This window comes from Cyprinodon variegatus, unplaced genomic scaffold (assembly GCF_000732505.1).
Source record: "Cyprinodon variegatus isolate N-32 unplaced genomic scaffold, C_variegatus-1.0 Scaffold1, whole genome shotgun sequence".
Taxonomy (NCBI): domain Eukaryota; kingdom Metazoa; phylum Chordata; class Actinopteri; order Cyprinodontiformes; family Cyprinodontidae; genus Cyprinodon; species Cyprinodon variegatus.
In genome coordinates this window covers 746,324-767,696 of record NW_015150454.1, presented here as the reverse complement: position 1 = coordinate 767,696, position 21,373 = coordinate 746,324, and the positions used below count along the sequence as shown (strand labels likewise).

The 21,373-nt window shown below is 35.6% G+C and overlaps 1 protein-coding gene across 1 annotated transcript in view; it reads left to right on the top strand.

Annotated features, from left to right (window-relative positions):
* Positions 1-9,116: 9,116 nt before the first annotated feature.
* Positions 9,117-21,373, top strand: part of pcsk2 (proprotein convertase subtilisin/kexin type 2) — a 35,703-nt gene continuing 23,446 nt past the window's right edge. The window contains exons 1-5 of the mRNA XM_015382030.1: positions 9,117-9,619; positions 11,106-11,210; positions 16,653-16,766; positions 17,225-17,333; positions 18,043-18,080. Of these exons, the coding sequence (XP_015237516.1) occupies positions 9,434-9,619; positions 11,106-11,210; positions 16,653-16,766; positions 17,225-17,333; positions 18,043-18,080 (552 nt within the window). The 5' untranslated portion in view covers positions 9,117-9,433. The remainder of the gene's footprint in view (positions 9,620-11,105; positions 11,211-16,652; positions 16,767-17,224; positions 17,334-18,042; positions 18,081-21,373) is intronic.

Here is a 21,373-nt window from a genome sequence, read left to right as displayed (position 1 = left end):
GAAATGGTATTGATTCCTGTAAAGCATAAATCTGGCCATGACTTTCCTTGACTGAGCCGAAATTCGCTGCCATCAAAGGATGATTCGTGCTGCTGATTAGGGTTGCAGCGAACACTTATATTACAAAACAATGAATTTGTCGAATATTTTTCCAATTAATCGATTAATAATCAGCTACCCAAAGGTTCCAACAAGAACATTTTTTATTAAACTTAACCAGGTGAAACTAAAACTTTTCCACTTTAGGAATTCTGGATATTGAATGAAAAATGTTTACATATAATTTTACAATTTTGATATAATTACTGCTCTAAGTAGGTTGCTCTGTCAGCTGTCACCAGTTAACGATTAATCGATTACAAAATTAGTTGACGATTATTGCAATAATTGATTAATCACGATTTTTTCAATGAATTGTTTCAGCCATACTGCTGATTCACTAATTTGCCTAATGTATGAAACGGGTTGTGTCAGTGTTGCAGCATGGTGTGAACAAAGCACAGTTTAATGCCATTGATTTATGTAGTAAATAAACCTTGTATAGCACTGTGTCCCACACAAACTTTACCAGTGATCTGAGACAGGATGGACATGATCTGGAATATATAATACAGTAATTTATGTATTTTTTTTTCTCATGTTATCTGGGAATTGATTTTTTTTTAATACATTTTAGATATTTTTATCTAGCACTTATTTTTTTTCATATTTCATCTGAACTGATTGACCTATGGTGGCCAGAATTTCAAACTCCTTTTGATCTTCTGGCTGTTAAGGTTTTACAACTGGCACACTTAATTTTCCTAAAGCAATACGTATTATCTGTTGTAAATGTAAAGGAACATAAAATGCAGTTAGAGCTGTGTAAATAGCTAACTAAATGTCACAATAGCCATTCTTATTGCTTAATTTAACTGTAAAACCAAAACTGCATGAACTTTATGATACAGTGAAGAAATAGTACAATTTGAACAAATTATTTTATTAACCTTGCTGTTATGATTTATTTCACCCTGAAGAACTGCCATTCCCACCACTACCCTCTCGACTACTCAGGTGTTTTGGTTCAAGTCTATATCTCCAGATCAGAACCAAATATAGAGAAGCAGCACTCAATTCATATTCTCCACTAATCTAAAACAAACTTCTACAAACCGGGAAGCGGTGAAGCTCTTAATTTTGTTTAAAACTTATTTGGTTAGAGTTGCTTTGTTAAAGTTGTAGATTGTTATATCTAAACTACTACCTGAAAAATTACTTTTACTATGCCTCTGAAAGTAATATTTTATGTCTTTATCATGTTAAATCTAAGGCTAATCTGGCTAATCTAAGGTGATAAATTGTGGTAACTACTTGTAAGTGGACAACACACAAGACAGAATGACACAACCAATGTTTTAATCAAATCAGGCAAAAAAATATATAAATAAATACCTGTGGTGGTCATTTTCTCTGCTTAGGTGTTTTAAGATTAAGAATTGTTAGTTTTTCACCAAATTATTCAATCTATGTGTTATGATTTTACTAAGGTTCAGACCCAAATGCAGAAGACCAAACAGGGAGACCAGGAAGAAGGTTTAACAGGTTTTATTGAAGAGATAATTCATTTATTTTTGTTATTTTTAATTTTTTTTATAAAAAAAAAAAGAGAGAGAGATAATTCAGAGAGAAGTGTTGCACTGAACACTGCTCAATCGGAACTGAAAAGTGAGGGGAAGACACAGCGGTTAGTTCAGGTTCAGTGGGAAATTTGATTTGTGAACTTGGAGAAGAGGATTTGGTTGCTGACTCACGTTTCCAGAGAAGTTGTTGAATCCTTGACTCCATTCTGTATGCTGTAGTTCCAGGGTTTGTCTGATTCAGTGGAGGGCGGAACAGGGTTTACCCAGAATGCGGTTGTTAGTAGGTGAACGGAGAAACTGACTGCCACTCAGATTTCCTGCGGTGCTTGGAACGGGTCGTAGTGGAGATTAATCTGTTTCTCAGTGCAAAGCTCAAACGTTCTCTTGGGGAAAGTGGATCCAAACCTCCTGTTTGAACCCCAGCTCAGTTTGTAGCTCAGTTGATCCTTACAGGGAGAGAAGGTCTGAAAAATCCAGTTAGCAGGATGACTTCCTGCCGAGAGGCAAAAGACAAACAATGTTAAAACTCAGGTTGACTAGAACTCAGTTTGACTAGAGTACCCAAAACTGGCAGTCAACAGCTTAAGAATGCTCCGTTAACGAGGAAACCATCAGCAGGTGTGTGAGGAAGCGGACCAGAGCTAGGCGCCTCCTGGTGGAGGAAGGGAGACAAACACAGAAACACAAACACAGACAGGTGTCCTGACACTATGTCTTTAAAACAGTACTGGCACTGTGCTGAAATCATTCCTGCAGAACTCATAGATAACAATTCAAAGAATATTTCAATAATGAGGTGGAACCCCAATTTTTGCTGCTTCTTTCACCTTGAGGAAGATGGTGCAAGTCCTGTGGCAATCATTTCCTAGACAATCTTATGTGTACAATGTTTTTCCTTTATTAGGTTAAGATAGAACTTATTGCTAAATGTATTTATTACTTTATACTTCAAGACTGTTTTAGTGTGTCTTATATCGTGCCAATTATTCTCCCAATCTCACCCTGCATTGACACAAAAACCACATACCTTATCTGGATAAGAAATTAGTAGCACTGCTGTATTTCAGAATGACGTTTACCAACACTTTATTCACACAATTCAAACAATATAATCAATTATTTGTATGAAACAAGTGTCAATTAAAAATCATTAAATGATGAGTTTGTTATATTATAAATCTCCATTTGACACAATACATATAATTTATTAAAACCCCACAACTGCATAAAGTCCTCCATGTTCTGTGTTGCTCTGTGGAAGTGAAATGCCAGCCTTATTCTGGATTTAACATTGCACTTCCACAGAGCCACAGTATCAGGGTGAGGTCCCTCCTGCAGTCTGTCTCTGTGGGACAGGTAAATGGCCATCTTTGCTTCACAGATAAAAAAAAATTAAAAAGTGTATTTCAAAATGAGGCTGAGTGATTTTGCCAAAAAGCAAAATTGTGAATTTTTTTCAACCAAAATTGAAATTATGATTTCATTTCAAACGTTTCTTTTCAGTGATCACAAGCACGGAGATGTTTCACTCCAGGTTTTCATAGTTTTCATGACCTTGAAAGCTTGCTTGTGGAGGAATACTATACCTTGTAGCCTGACTTTACAGTTAATGTTGCAACAAAAAGTGCTTACTACTACTGGCATGCATTGCTGCACTCCCTTCTCCCTTTGATTTGAATATTTAATTTTGTAAAATAGCAATTATATTTGCAATGCTATTGATTGCAAGGCCCTATTTCAAAATCCCAGATGCAAAATTTTGAAGGTGGTTAAATCACCAGCTTTATTCATGTGACCTAAAACATGAGCTTAAAATCCACTTCTTGTATCCAACCGGTATAGTCCTGTAAAGTGGACACAAATATAACTACAACTAGTAATCAAAAGACTACTCTAAGTTCTTTCACAGGGACATAAACAAAAAACGTATAATAAGGAGATACAGAACAAAAGTATTGTCAGTTTCATGCACTATAGATAAATGTATGACAAGAAATATGATGCTACATTTAAACTGCACAGAAAAAAAATCATAAAATATAAAAAGCACCCTGAAATATTGCATTTAAAATGTAAAGGTTAGTAACACCAAATAATAAAACTTAATATCATCTGGAAATTAAAAGCTGTTTCATTAAATGTCATGCTGAGTTTGATAATTAATCAAATAAGAGAGAATATTTTTTTTCCCTTTCTCTCTCTAATATGATTCATCTCTAAGGCTAATTTACATGTCCTTTTGTTCCCTCCAAGGTGATGCATTAATTAGCAAGTGGTGAATATTCACCTCAAAGCAAGTAATACACAGAGGGGAATGATTATTATGATTATGCTTAATCTGAGCTCGCTCTGTTGTTTTTCTTTTTCAATTAGACCAAATTTATATTCAGAATAGAATCTGAATATCAAAGCAGGTGGCTGCACATTCTAAAAGGAGATGAGCAAGCCCTCTTCTGCTTCAGGCTCTAGTGTTTTTTGCTTTGCAGTTTTGAAATAAACAATACTACAGTATTTTTACAGTGCACATTTTGCTTCATATTGTAGCTCAAGCTTTTTTTGATACCAGGTAATTCTTGTATTTCTGTAGTTATTTAAACAAAAACATGGATGGTGGGAGGAATTAAAATTTTTTGTATTTATTTATTTATGTTAAGAAAAAACACTTTTTACCTGTCTTATAAAGAGGATGTTCTTGTTTGTCCTTTTTGTTTTTTGTTCTAAGTGACATTTTATTGTAAAAAAAAAAATCCAAATGTGATAGAGGAGTTTTTAGAACAGAGCTAGCCTTCTTTATCAACTGATTAAGGTTTTCTAAAGCATTTGTTCTGATGTTGTTGCCCCAACATGTGATGGTAGAAGAGATCACACTTTTTAAAACAGACAAATGTATGCAGCATCTTGCTTTAAACACTAATAAGCGCACACAAATCAGGTGATGCAAGTAGGTTTATGAATTTGTATATTATATATATTTGGACTTCTGTGCACTGTGCACCTCACTATCTGCTCAACACACTTTGTAATTTCAAAGGAGTTGTTGCAATTTCCAGTCACCCACAATTTCTTAAAAAATGAAAATTTGTGGATTGTGAAAAACTTAATGGTGAGGTAAATGTATTGATTAGACCTTGCACACAAGTGTCAATCTGTCACTGCACCTCACTGCAATCAAAGTAAAACAAAAAGTAATTCTTGGATGAGAAGCTGGAAGTTGTGGTTCCTAAATCATTCATATCTAAGGTTATTTTAAAATGCAGTTATTTTCATTTAACCAAGACATTTGTTTTAATGGAATATGGGACTCCTGTTGGATGATAACAAGAAATTATAAAATGAATGCAAATTTCTAAAAACAAGTCTGCTTTATTCACACAATGATTTAAAAAAAATTGAAATAGACATTTTGATAAAACATATTTCAAAAGTAGTTTGACAATTTTTCCCCATCACCCTAATGTTTAGCGCCCTCCACTGAATCTATTAAATTAAAGATAGGACACAGATGAGCATTCCTCCCTAAATAATATTCCTTGTTGGTAGATCAAATTGAAGAATAGTAATTGTTATTAATTATTTTTTCACTAGAGTAAGAATATTGTTTGTCTTTACCATTAGGCAGTTCAATTAGGATGTCACATTTTCTTTAGATGATATGTAACACACAACCTCCAGATCCCAACAGTCTGTTATTGAGCCTCAGTGACCATAGGGGTAATGTAAAGCAAAGGACACTGTGGTAATGATATGTCATTTCATGTCAGCTTTCTGCAGTAATGAACACTGGTGTTATCAGTGGGTTTATATATCACTCTACCTGTGGAAGTCAGCATCTTATCTCGCAGAGCCAGATGCAGGTGGCAGCTCCCTCAGATATAGGCAGTGTACAGCACACTGGAACAAAGAATGAGACACTAAAAAAGAAGTGAATGAAACAATCAGATGAGAAGCTCGTACATACAAAGCAATCAATATCGCTGCAAGCACAATCCCTGCACTCAAAGACATGTCGTCTCACAGCAGTAGAGTATAGAACAACCTCTGAAATGCAGCTTCATAAGGAAAAGATAAAAAGCTGTTTTTGTGCCCTCATCTATTTGTGACACAAATGCAATGTGTTATGCTTTGTTTTACAGATTTATACTTGACATTTGCCTTCTAAGTATATGCGTTGCTCTTTATGCTCTTAAAGAAATTCTCTTAAATTCTGACAGAGTTGGCATCAATGAATTATATCCATCTGCAATCATAAACTATTCATGAAAATATAATATACATTACTCTAAGAATAAAAATGCAAATCAGAGGAATACATTGAAGATCAGTATCTTTTTCACTTTTGTCCACTTGAAAGGTTGGTGGCAAATGCTTTGTTATTTTTTGATCTGTAGTTTTTAGGTGTTTGCATATATGTGTACATCCTATTTTTTATTATCTGTTGAGTATCAGCTTGTAGCTGCAGGCCTTAATTTCTCACTCTAACTAAAACCCTGACAAGAAGCCCGCATCCACTCCTGCCTCAGGCAACTTTACAAAAAATTTATTAAAGGTCTTTCTGTTTTAACTCCTATTTCTTCTCCAGTGCAAATGCATGTCCACAAGTGCATGTCCGAACAATGAGGGCCTAATCTTAAAGTTTAACGTGATCTCAGAAAGCTTGACATTTTTAAGTACACATGTTGCTAATTTAAACTGATTAAGGCAGTTTTAAAGCAAACAGTAAACGATTTGAATGATCGTCTCCTCCCTCATTCTCAGTCCCACTCACCATCCGGTGGCTTATTCCACCACCAGTGTCCGGGACCCAGGGGAAGGCTACACTAATCCTTTTCTACGTTACTTATCCAAGCATATGTTTATAAACAGCATCAAAGTCTTCTGACAGGGCATGAATGCCAAAAACTTATTTTTTTTTATTTCTCTATCTGCTTCTGTTTCCTTGAACCCCAGTTGGTCTCAGCATATGGCCGCTCACACTGAACCTGGTTCTGCTGGAGGTTTCTACCTGTTAAAATGGAGTTTTCCTCTCCACTGTCGCTACATTCATGCTCAGTGTGTGGGAGTGCAGAGAGTCAATGAGTCCTGGCAATCAGCTGGTTTTCCTTAGAAATATATTTGAAGAATATGATTGTGTTACCTGTATAAATAAATTGAATATTTGATTATTGCAGCTTTTCTCTGTACGAGTCTCTCCGGGTTGGAACATAATTCTGTTACTGATTCTGTTTTTTTCCTACCTCATTCTGTTAGTTTCTTTTACTTGGTCTTAGCTAGCTATATTTTTTGTTCTTTTAACTAGTTTACTAGTAGTTCATCCGACATTTATTGCCTTTTACATTTACCATACCAGATTTTGGGTTGGCGTTGTCAGATCCTGGTTTTGTTCTGTGCCCTTCATGTCCAGATTACCTTTCATTTTGGTTATCAGACTCCTTTTTTTGTAGAACCAGTCCATGAGGCTGACACCCTGTCTACATTTCAGATTGGACTGTGACGGACTGTATATGATATCTTTCTTTCCTTTTGACATGAAAATGGCTCTGAGCTCAAATGATTAACAGTTTCTTTATTAGACAGAGTTGCCTTTCTGGTTAGTTTACTGTTACCTTTTCTAACATAGATTTTTTTTTTAAATGGATTACTGCTTCTATGTTCTTTTTGTATGTCTACTTCTACATCCTTGAACCATCCTTGGCCCTCAGAAGGCATCTCACTGGGCCTGCTGGAGGATTCTTCCTGTTAAGAGGGTGTTTTTTCCTAGTGTGAGGGATTGCTGATAGTCAACAACACAATGCAAACGAATTTCTGCTGTTACTTATACAGGAGGAAGAAAACCTTAAAAAATAATGACCTGATTCATTTTTTATAGAACAAACTGAAGTTCCAATACAACATAAATAACCAGTCTGTAACTTCGCATAATATGGTAAATGGTAAAAGTAAGTACGTTAAAAAAAAGAAAAGGTTTATCAATATCCAACCAAAACACTGACTTTTAAATTATCTGGGATTTTAAGAAATAGCATCTCATTAGTTTGTGAGGTTATTACCTTGGATCTCATTTTTATAGAAGTTAAATTGAAATAAAAATATAGGTATGATTATTAAAATATTTGACACTGCAATCAAACTAAGATTAGTTTGAATGTATATCAGATTCTTCTGTCTGAACAATAGCTCTAATTATTTTAAAATTGTCACTTTAAAGCAATGACATATTTTAGAGGCGTTTTACATTTAACTCGGAAAATCAAATGATATTTCATTGTCAAATAAAATAGAGGCAGAGTCCCTCTATGAAAATGGAGAGATACGCCTTATCCTTCAACATTTTTAACACAGCATGAGAGCTTTTTATAATTGCCTACTTCTTTCACTTCTAAACAGCAAAAAAAGAGAGGAAAATCTATCTCCCTGACTCAGTTATAAAAAGGCTGTGACATTCTTCACATGCCCTTCACACATAGCTATTTATCTGATGGTGATAATGAATAAAACACCCAGATGTAGCAGTGTTGTATTACTTATATATTACAGGAAGCAGTAGTGTTTGAGAAGAGAAGAATGCTGCTTTGCCCAGAATGCCAAACGCACATAATCTTGGGGCTGCAGAGCGGCAGGAGCGTAGGAAGAGCTCTGGAAGGAATGTGGTAACTGTGATTAGTAGCCACTTTTAGAAAATACACCCTCATTATTTTCCCAAAGACATCTGTGAGCACTAATTCCCACTCTATTATGCTCTCTTGTTAGCACACATGTTAGTGAACATTATATATGACAGAACACAGTATTACATTTGAATCCTTTCGGACTTGGCACACAGGCATAATAGAAGTCTAACAGAAATTCTAAATACATAGAAAAAACACGTAGCTATATTTTATAGCACTTCATATTTTAGATTTTTGTCTTTTCAGATGTTACTTAAGAACATCAATTTTGCAATAAGATGTCCCAAATGAGCACTTTCTAGGACATCAGTATTGGACTAATTCTAAAGTCAGCCTCCTTTAACAATGACATATGGATATCATGAAATTACTTTAATAGATTTTTTCACTATTAGTTCTATTTTATGTTAGTTTAATGTGATTTGTCTGTTTATTATCTTTATATATTCACTGTCATCCTCATGTACTGATTAAACAGGAGTAAAACTCGAAAGATTGTAGATGTTAATAAGAACCATTTGGACACTGCTGCTGTTTTCTGCTCACATTCAAATGACAATCTCAACCTTTAGGACTGTAGATATATTTGTATATTTAATGATATATAAATGCGAGTGTTTAGGTATGATTTGAATACAAATCGATTAGGATACATAAAAAATATATATATATCTGGTTATGTGTAACTTTAAAACCTAATCTTTAGAATTCCTGTCAACCCCGAGGAATTCTCCAAGGTGCTGAAAAGTAAAGGAAACAATGGTGCACACCCGTCAGAGTCCAATTGGTACAACGTCACACGCACGAGACAAGCCCGAGCGAAGAAGGTAAATGAATTACAGATGAGATAGAGGAGGAGAGACAGAAAGCTGAGGATGTAGTCTGGCTGGATCCACAGCATAAAACCCGACAGAGATTAGTGCATCTCAGCCAAACAACTTCAGTGGTTTCATCTACTGCTTCGCGACGAAGAGATGCGTTAATCTAACACCCCCCTTCCTCGCTCCACGTTCTTGTCCTCCTCTGCCTCTTTCTCCCCCCATCTCTAACGAGGAGCATCCCGCGCACTGATATCTTTTCTTTTTTTTTTTTTTACTCCATCCTTTTGGCAATTTCAAGAGAACTGACAACAAGCCAGACACGATGCGTGGATATTCCCACTGTGGGACAGCCGTGGGATTTATGGTACTGCTGAACGCGTTGCTGACATTTACGACGCAAGCTACAGAAGGAGTCCTGACGGACCACCTTTTGGTTCAGCTGTATGAGGACGCGCAGGATGAGGCGCACCAAGTTGCAAAACAACATGGGTTCCAGAGTGCACGGAAGGTATTAGGGATGCTCAGACTAGAAAGTGTTATGCATGCATTTTTGTCATATATATATATATATATATATATATATATGTAGGAAATATTGACATGTTTGGAACATTTTGATCCACTCCCATTCTCACAATAGTTACTAGCTGTCTGTTAGAGAATCAACCACAACACAAGAACACTCATCATCTTGATGTGTTCTTGTGGTTTTTACTTCACCCTACTTTGTAAATTTAATGACGTCATTTCCACTGAAATGCAGGCTGATTTTTCAGGTTTACCCATTGGCCTATGGGACCAAATGTGTTTATCACCAATGTCCTTCAAAGGAGGAGGCTCCATGAGGTGTCTTTAAGATAACATATTTTGTAAGAACCAAACAAAGAGTTGTGCTATTACTAATTGAATTTGAATCATTACCGTCATTATTACATTTTAATAATTTGCTTTTTAATTTCATGTATGCTAAGGGAGGCATTTAATTCATATTTTGAGAAACATCCCATAAACATATTTTTGAGAAATGTAAATGACCAGCAGCAACATATCAAAGCAGTTGCTGTAAGATATTAAAATTAATTCCCTGAGAGTATGTGTTCCTTGTCAAAATAAATGTTTGGATGAAATTGGCTGCAGGCTCAGTCAGTGAGGCGTAACATTATACAAAATGCTGTCTGCCTTGTTCTGAATAGAGATCTCCTTAGACGTCCCACTGTTTCTGTTCATTTCACTCATTTTATTATAATATCTGTGCAGAAACTGTGCAGCATTACCAACTCTGAGATGTTGCAGACACTTGTTCTTCCCCTGACATGTACAGCCTCTTAGGTTATGTAATCTGTGGCTATATTGGTCCTAATGGGAGACGCACCATTAAACACTGTTTGTGTTATTTGACTTATCCTCTTTTATTGCCTAATTAACTAGATCGGGCCACCAAACTGGCAATAATCAACACAGCAAGATCATTAAAACGCATAATTACAAAGAATAAATGCATTTCGCTTAAATGTTTATCTTTTTAAATGACATTTTCAAGCAATGTCCAGCAAATGAACAGTGGTTTATAGGAGCAGTATTCAAATTTGCCTCATCATTACATTACAAGACTGCATCTGACAGGCACATCTGAGAGCATTTATTTTAAGGATTGACCTGCTCCCTGACTGTTACCAAAACATAAGGAGGTCTTTAATCTCTGTACAGTGCTGAGGGGGACTCTGGATGATGCATCTTATTGCCCTGTCTACGTGATTTATCATGGTTCATTCCTCTTCTTCAGTGCCTTAAAATAGATCCTTTGTACAACCCAGGAAACCATAGTCTTTGTTTTGCATAGATATGACCCCATTGTCTTTCTTCTGCATTTCTAATGGTATGTTTTTATCAATGCATGTGTTTACACTTTTTGATAGCTGTTTTTGGATTGTTCTTGTATCTGTTTCTGATCGTGATATTCCCCTCTCTCTGTGTGTTTTTACATTTGAATTCAGCTTCCCTTTGGAGAGGGCCTGTTTCACTTCTATCCTCAAGAGACTTCAAAGAGACGAAGTAAACGCAGCACTCGGATCAAACAGCACCTCCAAACAGACAGAAGGGTGAGTGTTAATTATATCTACTTTCGTCTGAAACAGTAACTTTTCAAACAGAACCCTTTATGGAGGTTTGGAAAGAACTATATTTTACTGTAAAAGGTAGGTAAGATTAACATAAGTGCTTTAGGAAAACAGCAACGCCTTCGTTCTCCAGAAGACAAGACTAATTGTTTAATTTTCAACGCCTCCATTAAAATAGCTTTCAGTTATTAAGCTACTTAAAACACAAAATCATCTATCTCACTCTAGCTGTGCTGCAGTGGCCTGCTTTACCGTCTGATGAGGATGATAATAATTACTGTGGTGCAAATTTACATTAATACATTTATAAGCTCAGTCCAACTTCAACATCCCTGGTTTTCGCTGACTTTATTTTTTACCTATTTCAGAGGAAGAGAAGATGTGTGCCTAAAACCTTTTTAAAGAATTATTTTTGGCTTTAGATTCCTTCTTAGGTAGCTGTGAAAGTTTTTCAGGAAATAAATTTGAGCATTTTAGTTTAGTTTAGTTTTTATTTTTCTTCTGCAGGAACAGAGTTGTTTCTAAGCGTGCCCTTGTTTCCACTGTATGCAGTTTTTCCAGTCTGAAACTGGAAGTTTTCATGTTAGCCATTTTTACAGAGCTTATATAATTCCAGATGAAAAACAGTGAGTAGACAAACCTTTAGGTTTTTGATTTTGCCAAAAGACATTCTTGAGTTCCATCAGATCATGTCATACTCCCCTTTGGCAACAGCAGGGTTTGAGTGACAATTCAATACATTAAATTATAAGCAAGTGTAGGTTTTAAGTAGCTTAGAAAAACATATTTTTACATTTGCACATAGCAAACAGTTAGTAGGAAATACATGCTTTTGGATTTGCTGGTGACCTCTTATACAGTAAATGCCCACTTTGAGTCTATTGAAGGCATGGTTGTACTAAAGCAATAGTCTGTTTGAACGCTGAAAGGTTGTGAATGAATCTGTTTGTTCCGGTGCCATTTGTCTTGTATAACTCTACGTGTTTAGCTTGGTCTATTGTTGGAGGCGGTAAGAGTGGAGGTCCTGCTGCAGACAATCAACTGACCTCTCTAATTATGGCTGTGAGAGGTGCTAATGAAAATAAATGTGAACCACTTCACCGAGCTAATGCAGCTAATGGAAGTGAGACAACACGGACATGCACAGGTCTACATTCCAGATGCTGAGGTTCACTCAGATGTTTAATGTGATTCTATGTGGATACATTGCAATAATTGGTTTCTATGCATCTCTAGACCATTAGGACAGGCTTTTTGTTTCCATTTCTTGCAATCTTTTGAAATTCATGGTGCGAAGTTTAAAAGTTACACTAAAAGCTGTTTTGAATATATTGATTTTTGATCCTTTTATTTATTTTTGTGTTAAAGTGTTAGATTATGACTTGTTGTACTTTTATTCAGAGTAAGAATTGTAACATCATGATGTGTAAATTCAGGGTACTCAATTCACAACTTTGTATAAGAACAGTGAGCCTACTCCCAGGTACAGATTGATAAAGTACATTAAGGCTCTGTAGTTTTTGTGTAAACACAAACATTTCTATAAATGGTGTTGTGGCATTTTGTAAATAAGGTAATTACAACCAGCTGTAGTTTCAGTTTAATTGCTCTTTAGTTCTCGTAAATATCCGTCTTTTCTTTTTTGAAATCGCAAACAATTCCCAACTTTGTACATTAAATAGTAAATACTGGTGTTTTTCATGAAAAGTGTAACAAAAAACAAGAATAGTGAAGGTTCAAAGCTGAAATTACTCATTCCCAAAGTGCCAATGAATAAGAGTGACTCAATGAATATAACTGCTAAATGGTGAAACTAAAAAACATCAAAAAGACAATAAAATCAGATGGCAGAGGGAGAAGAAAATCATGTTCCTTTAAAAAAAAACACTGCTAGATGTCTCTTTCTGTCTGAGTTTTGAAAGGTGGCAATCAGGTTAGTGTATACCTATCTCAAATAAACCCCTGAGCCACCAAGTGAAGTTGTGCCATAGCCATAATGTTTCACTTATGAAAGGGTTTATTGTTTTTTTTCAAGTTCCAGGGTGTGATTGACTGAATGTACTGTATATACAAGGATCCCCAAAAAGATCAATACTCAAATGCTGAATTCAGCTACAATAATATTTTGGCATAGTATCAATACTAAGGACGAGTGTTGTTAGCATATTTTTGTGATTCTGTTGATGTTCCATGATGAGATTGAAGAAGGGGACTTTTTCCAAGTAAAACCTTTTTTCATGTCTTTAATTATTTGTCCTTTTTTATCTGATTGGTATCGAAATGGTCTTGAGTATCTAATATATTCCTAGATATCAATTTGGAGTTTTATATTGTATTATCTTGACAACCCATCGGTATTGTTTTTGACAGCCATCTTAGATTTAGTCTTTGTCTTCAGGACGAAAACTATTATTAGTCTTAGTTGCATTTTAGTCATTACAATATGTGATAGTTTTAGTCAGTTTTAGTTGACTAAAACTTAAAAAGGTTTTAGTCTAGTTTTAGTCAGTTTTATGTTGCAAAAAAAGTTAACCTTTACGATTGCCAATAACAACCAGATTCTTTACCAGACTGACAGCTCTTGCCTAGATACGACAATTGCTGGATGCAAAATGCTGCCGTGCAGTTTATCATTGCTGTTGGGCAGAAAACTTCGATTTATATAATTCAAAAAACCTTTTTTAAGAATTAATGCCCTACTTTATACAAAAGTGTCTCACAAAAGTTGGTTAATATAGCAGACAGGCAAGATAACAAAATGTACAATAAAGGAATGGTATTAGACGTACAAGGTTTCCATCCCTAAGCAAACACTTTCTGATCTACTGTGAATAATGCGTTACACTCAGATAAAATAAACCGTCTTTAATCAAAAAAGCAATGAACAAAAATATTCTTCTTTCTACTTTGGCAATTTTTTGGCAGTGGTCAAAGTAGATTTAAAATCACAGAGAGAACCTACATGTACATAATTGTCTTGTAATGCCATTGCAATCCAGACCTAAATTAAATGAATATGCAAACTAAAATGTTGACATATTCAAAGGAAACATAGAAAATATTTTAATGAAAATACAAGGAAACATTTACATCATAAATGGAAACTACAAAAATGAGAGAGAAATATTTAAAAATCTATGTACATTTTCACCTGGTTCTTTATTAAACAATAAACAGAATGAAATTATATATTTTATCCTTTTGGTAGAAATTAAAGAATTTTTAGTATCACCTCTTGTGAGCTGGAGGAAATAAAATAATAATAATAATAATACAGAGATTTTTTTTCATGTTTGGCAGAGTATGATCAGCCACATATAGTTTATTAAGTAGCTAGAGCAGGAAGAGCCATACTGCTGAGAGCGAACCATCAGTGTGGAGCATGAAGCCCAGACCCAGAGCTCTTTGCGTGGATGGAGATGCATTTCTGCACAAGCACAGATGGAAGATAAGAGCAGAGTTTGTCAGAGTTGAGCACGCAGTACCAGACCACTCCAGGTTATTTTCAGAGACCCTGCCGCTGCTGCCATGATCCATCTGTGCTCCTGCAGCATGTGCAACGCTGCGCGGCAGGTAGGCGGCAGGATCAAACAAGACGTAGCAACACTTAGCAGATTACAGCACGATAATGCAGTTTAAACTTACCAACCGACGACCCGCTAATTTTCATTTAGTCTAATCTCGTCGACTAAAACTCAAACCTATGACTACTCATGTTTTAGTCATCAATGATCCATGTTTAGCTCATCAGTTTTCGTTATCGTCGTAAAAAAAAAGGGAGCATCAAGGAAATTATTTCGTCATCCTAATCGTTGACGAAAACAACTCTGCAACCCATATACACACATAGACAAAATTGTTGGTTGCTTCATTTAATAAAAGAAAAACTTGCAATGGTCACAGAAATAGATTGAATCTGACTAAAGTAATGATGAATATGTTGACACTGCTTTTTCACTATGCTTTATCAGAATATCAATAACATTTTGTTGCACAATCACTTAAGGCAATAATTACAATCTAAATGATTTATCTGTCAACATCATTCAGCAGGTGTTTTGACCCACTTCTCATGAGCAAACTGTTCCAGCTTTCTCTAGTGTGAAGCATCTCTTTTCCAGACATCATGTCTCAACTCCTTCCAAAGATGCTTAATGGGATTTACTTAAGATAAGGTCTCATAGAAGGCCACTTCAGTATAGTCCAACTTTTTCCTCTTGGTTATTCTTGGGTGTTTTTAGGAGTTTCAGATCATTATCCTGTTGCAAGACCCACGGCCTACATCAAACACTGAGCAGCACATTTCTCTCTAGAATCCTGTGATAGTGTTGAGATTTCATTGAACCCTTCAGAGATTTAAGACACCCTGTGCCAGATGGAGCAAAGCAGGCCCAGAACATAATGCAGCCTCCTCCATGTTTCACAGTACTGTTGTTGTCTTGATATGCTTCATTTATTCCATCTGTGAACATAGAGCTTATATGCCTTGGCAAAAATATTCATTTTTGTCTCATTTGTTCATAGAACATTCTGCAAGAAGTCTTGTGGTGTGTAAACATGAGGTTTGACAAAGTCTAGTCTGGCTTTTTTATGATGGATATTTTATAATGAGAAATGGTGTCCTCCTTGGTCATCTCCCATTTAGTCCACGTTTGCTTAATCTATGGATAGTGTGATCTAACACTGATGTGCTTTGATCTTGAAGTTCACCTTCAATATCTTTAGAAGTTTTTTCTGAGCTTTTTTGTTACCATTCTGGTTACTAGTTTCTTTGATCTTGCAGCCATATCCAGGCAGTTTAGCTACAGTCACAGAAGAGCATTAACAAAAACAACTTAATTTGCTCATAATAAGACCTATATAACACAACACACACACTACACAATACCAAAATATTTTGAAAGAACATCAGCAACAATGATATGTACTGAGAGGCTATCATAAAAGCATTAGAAACATTTTTTTTATTGTATTGTGGTAGTTTAACAATAAAAGAAAAAAAATTCTCATTGCAGGACACAGCTATTCATCCACCCCTATTTATCAGGGAAACTTTGGTGTGTTTGTGAAAATAATGGCTGTATATTCTTAGTTGTCTGGATAGAAAATAAGCTATTGTGAAGCAGGTGAATCTGGAAGCCTGAGCTCCACCTGCAAGTGCTTTTATTAGATGGGGTGGAGAATTGATTTGACTGACAACAAGATCTTTTATGATGAAAACACTGTTGGGTTATGTGATTTCCTAAGTTCAGAACAACAGACAATGCAATATTTTCAGAGTTACAAGAAACCTGTCTTTGTTTCTGCTTAAATTTCCCAGCACATCGATTTCATTCTGCTGCTGTTTTTGTATTTTGTTTTTATATCTTGCTTTGTGTTCACTCCTTTCTTGTAATGTGACATTTCTTTGCTTCTTTTTCCTAGGTAAAGAATGTCTTCGAACAGGGAGGTTTCAGTCGTCAGAAGCGAGGATACAGAAATATTAATGATATAGAAGTTAACATGAGTGACCCCCTGTTCACCAAGCAGTGGTATCTGGTGAGTAATCACCCAGCTAGCTGTCTCCATGCTGGCTGACCTTTTGCACCAGCCCACATTCTTCCATGTTAATTACTTGGAATCTTGGCCTTTTACATTCTGTTTTCTGAATCAACATTGATACTCATTTGATAAGCTTAGCCAATTCTGAGATGCCATATCTTTGCATTTGGGTAGCCTTGTTGCCTCTTGATGTGCTTTGCCTAAATGGCAAGTGTGACGTTTATGCAGTTACAACAGTCCCTTCATTTATTTGATGCACAGGAGGAACATGCTGCAACGCTGACATTTATGCCCCCTTCCTTCTTTTAACCTTTGGATTCTCAGCACTGAACTTTTTAAACCAGTGTTAATATCCCTTGCAGCCCATGCAAGCATGCTCTACCATTACTAATATCTTATTGGCTCACCTGGGTACTATGACTAATCAATGTTATCCATACTGTCCATGTGATTAGATAAACACAGGACAGGCAGATGGGACCCCTGGGCTGGACTTAAATGTGGCTGAAGCATGGCAGCTGGGGTACACAGGCAAAGGTGTTACCATCGCAATCATGGATGACGGTGAGCATTAAGTTTGCCTGAAATAATTTTTTGTAGCAAATATTAAGCTTGCATATATCCCCCATTGGTTTAATAAATTAGTAATTGTGCCTTAGATCTGTGTTTTTTTAACAGCTTTTATCCAAAATGTATAGCTCCATTGATTTGAATCTTGTGTAGCTGTACATGTTACTTGATTATAAAAGGAAAGCAGTGAAAAAATAAAATAAAGTCGTACAGTAAAATGTTAACTTTGAAGCTTAACTTGTTACTTTGGTGTAATGAATGTGTGTATAATGTGATGGACAAAAACTGCTAGGACCTTTCAGTATTCATATTTTAATGAGCAACCGTATTTCCTTTTTTTTTTTACCACAAATATTTCTTTGCATTTGACATAAACTTTATAAAGCCTATGTTTTAATTACCACCATTTTTTTGAGTTAACGTTTTTATTATACTCACAGGCAGGTGAGCATAATATTTTGTTTGAATAAAAACAAAGCCCATCTAATTATTTTTTATATTAATAAAGTTATACATTTTATAGCAAACTATCCTTGATTAACTGTATTAATTCCATAATATTCATACAAAAATTTGTCTGATAGGACCTAATTTATCAGCCTATTGGCTGCTCAGAAACAAAAATAGAAAGAGGAAAAGCAGACTATTATGTCCTATTATTTTACTTGATCTAATTGCATCACTTATTAATGTCATATTTCAGGTATAGACTATCTACATCCAGACCTGGCATCAAATTATGTAAGTACCTACCTTTTATTGAATGTTCTAATTTTCTTCCACTGCTTGGAAGAGCTGTTAATAAGTGAAGCTAGCATTCAGGATTTCATGGGTCTTGTGTGACTTCTCATTGGCAATGACAGGTGCTCTCCGAGTTGCCTTCATGGCTGTCGGGTCTCCTTGTATCCCCAGAGGATGCAGAGACAGGCAGACGGCCAGCCAAGCTGTTTAATGTTAATGCACAGTGCGCTGTGGCAGTCGCTGTGGCAGGCCGATCTGTCACAAGTGGAGATAAAGTGGAGTATTCGGTACTGCATAATGTGATTTTTTATCTCTAGAATACTGATAAAACGTTAAAGGACAAGAACGACTGTTTATAAGAACAAAGTTATGAGGATTTAATTTGACTTCTATATTGAACACAGTTCTGTGAGTGAAGGTGGGGAGATTTTTCCTTGTGTTTTGTTTATCTTCATTGATTTTTTATCTTAAAAATCACAATCCCACCATCTTTTCTTAGACTTAAACATATTGCACTCAGAGCCATGTTATGGACATGTTTTGAGCGGTTCAAAAATATATTCCAGACTTTGAAGATCTTGTGTAGCGCCAAGACATGGCAAACTTGCTAAAACATACCCATATCTCACGCCCTAAGGAACAGAGGATTAATCACGTAGCAACGAAGCGGCTCACAGTGTCTCTGGAGGAGCTTTAGAGATCAACAGTTCAGGTGGTAGAAACTGCCAAAAGGGCAAATGTTTGTCAGTTCCACTGCAAATCTGGAATTAATGGCAGAATTTCATGATTTTTCATGAAGTATTGTTCAGTTAAATTATAAGAGGTTTCATTTACAGTTTACGATGAGAAGCAAAATATCACAGAAAACATTTTGAGAAAGTTATCAGAACAAGTTAGAACAAAATAAACTAGTTGGGCCTTCATGCAAAACCCAGGCTGAAGTCTAACCTTCAAGTGAGGCTATTAGGTAAGCTTGGGGTGTGGGGAAAAAAAATTGATTAGGCGATATATCGTTATTTTTCTGCGTCCCGATATAATATAATTTCTTTAGCTTCTAATATCTATCTTTTAAAGAATAAATTTTTCCCTAAAACAATGGGGGGATATGCAATACTTCCGTACTGCTGCTCCGGTAGATGGGGGCTTGGAGCTCTTTTGCTGTGCATACCCTGTATAGTAGAGGCAATTGCAGATGCAGACTGACTTAAACCCCATACAACATGGCTACCAAAATAACTGAATGATCAATATCTTTTAATGAATATACTGAGTAGTATAGCGCAATATAACTTGATATATAAAATATTGTGATGATATCGCATTGTAACCCAATTACGCAATGCATATCGTATCGCAACATGCTTGCCAACACTCAGCTCTAAACTTAATACCTAATTCTTATTGTGAATCCTCTTTTTTTTTTAGCAGGTATAGAAAAGCTTGTCAAAGGTAATAAAACTAGGTGGAGCAAAAAGAAGGGCGATCCTTGATAAAAAAAACAACAACAAAAAAACTGTTAGAAACTAAAAAAATCTGTCTGTCTGTGTATCAATACATATAAATGTATTTAACAAAGGTATATATTAATGTATAGGTGTACACGTAAATTTAAAATACATATCTGTGTGTGGATTTGTCAACATGTTTGCCTGGGTTTGCATGCACCCGCCTGTGAACAAAGATGAGCTGTGGCCCAAAAATAACAGGCAGGCTCAGCTGTGAAGATGCAGGAGCATGCTTCACTAGATTGATGCAACATGCTGTGCTGTAGATCCCTTGTGTGTATGTGGGTGTGTGTGTGTGTGTGTGTCTGCTTGTTTGAGCTAGATGGTGTCCAGAAAAGAATGACACAGCATGACTGATATGGTTTTGTTAACGTTGTCATGGTGTTTTCAAACCTCCTACTGTCAGCTGAATGAGAAATTTCATAAAATATAATTTGAGCTCATCACATCTTTTAGTTCTGTTTAAACTAAATGTGCTTTGGTTATTTCTACACTTCATTTTGTGCTGTGGTGTAACAGTCATGCACAAAATGTTCATAAATTATATTATGGTATGGTAAATTAAGAGTGAAACTGTGTTGAATGCAATGAGAAATTCCTAACATGGTGGTTTCTAATTTCATGGCACATTTACCTGCAAATGCCAACAGCTAAAGTACTGTGACAGTTTTTTAGATAAAATGGATCTCTATTGAATTTAATAACAAACTGATATAACCACCAATGTGTGCGTTTGTTTAATTTCTACATTCATTAGTTTAGATTAGGCAGAGGAGGTACAGTTTGACCTGCTTTCTGCAAAGGACTACGGTTACTCTTTTTATCTTTCTGCTTCCCCTGTCTGATTGATCCTGCTACTGACTACAGTGCTTGGTTTCACAGTAACAGCAGGACTGATAGGTGACCTTTTTTCCCCTTTTGCCTGTTAAATAAAACATGCATGAGAGGAGAAAAGGTGAATTGCGGAGTTTAGAGTCCCCCTCAGAAGGACACTAACTCTGCAAATGGGAAGTTAATGCCTAAAACATATTAAACAATAAAGATAACTGATTTTGTAAGAGAAAGTGGATATTGAAACAAATATATATAACTCCTAAGTATAAAAAAGTATAAAAATGAAGTTATCGGCCATTTTTTATTTGCCATGATAGAAAAAGATAGTCAACCCAGGCTTTATCCAGCAACTAGAAAAAAAGACACAAATAAAAATTGTCAGTGTTTTGAAGGAAATAGAAAGGGTTCCATCTTGAGATTTTTTCCCCCTCTGTGGTAAAAGATGGGCTCTGATGTGCCATGCAATCCAATGATAAATAAGTCATTATTAATTTGGTAGACACAATTAGTCACTTTTTAAATTAGTTTTGTGCTGAATATTACACAAACTTATCCTTTTATAGCTCATAACAGTAAGAGGAGATATCACTTATTAATGTCCAATGCCATTTAACGCTAAAATAATATGAAAATAGAGTAGAAGTTTGCAGGTAATTACATTGAAATACATTTTAATAACTGAGACTAGCCTGAAATCAAGGAATATGCTACCTTAGATATTCTGTTATATCACTGACCAGAATTTATTAACCCAGGAAGACATTTCTGTAACAAATAACCTAAATTAATTTATTAGGCATCATTAAGCAAAGCAAAATTATACACCTTTAAATAATATAGGGTGACTTTAAACTTAAAGATCACGAATTGGAGCTTGTGATAAGTATTAGGGTTATTCCTATTAAAGGGACACTATGCAACATTTTTCAGTTAATTAATGTGTTCCATAACGTT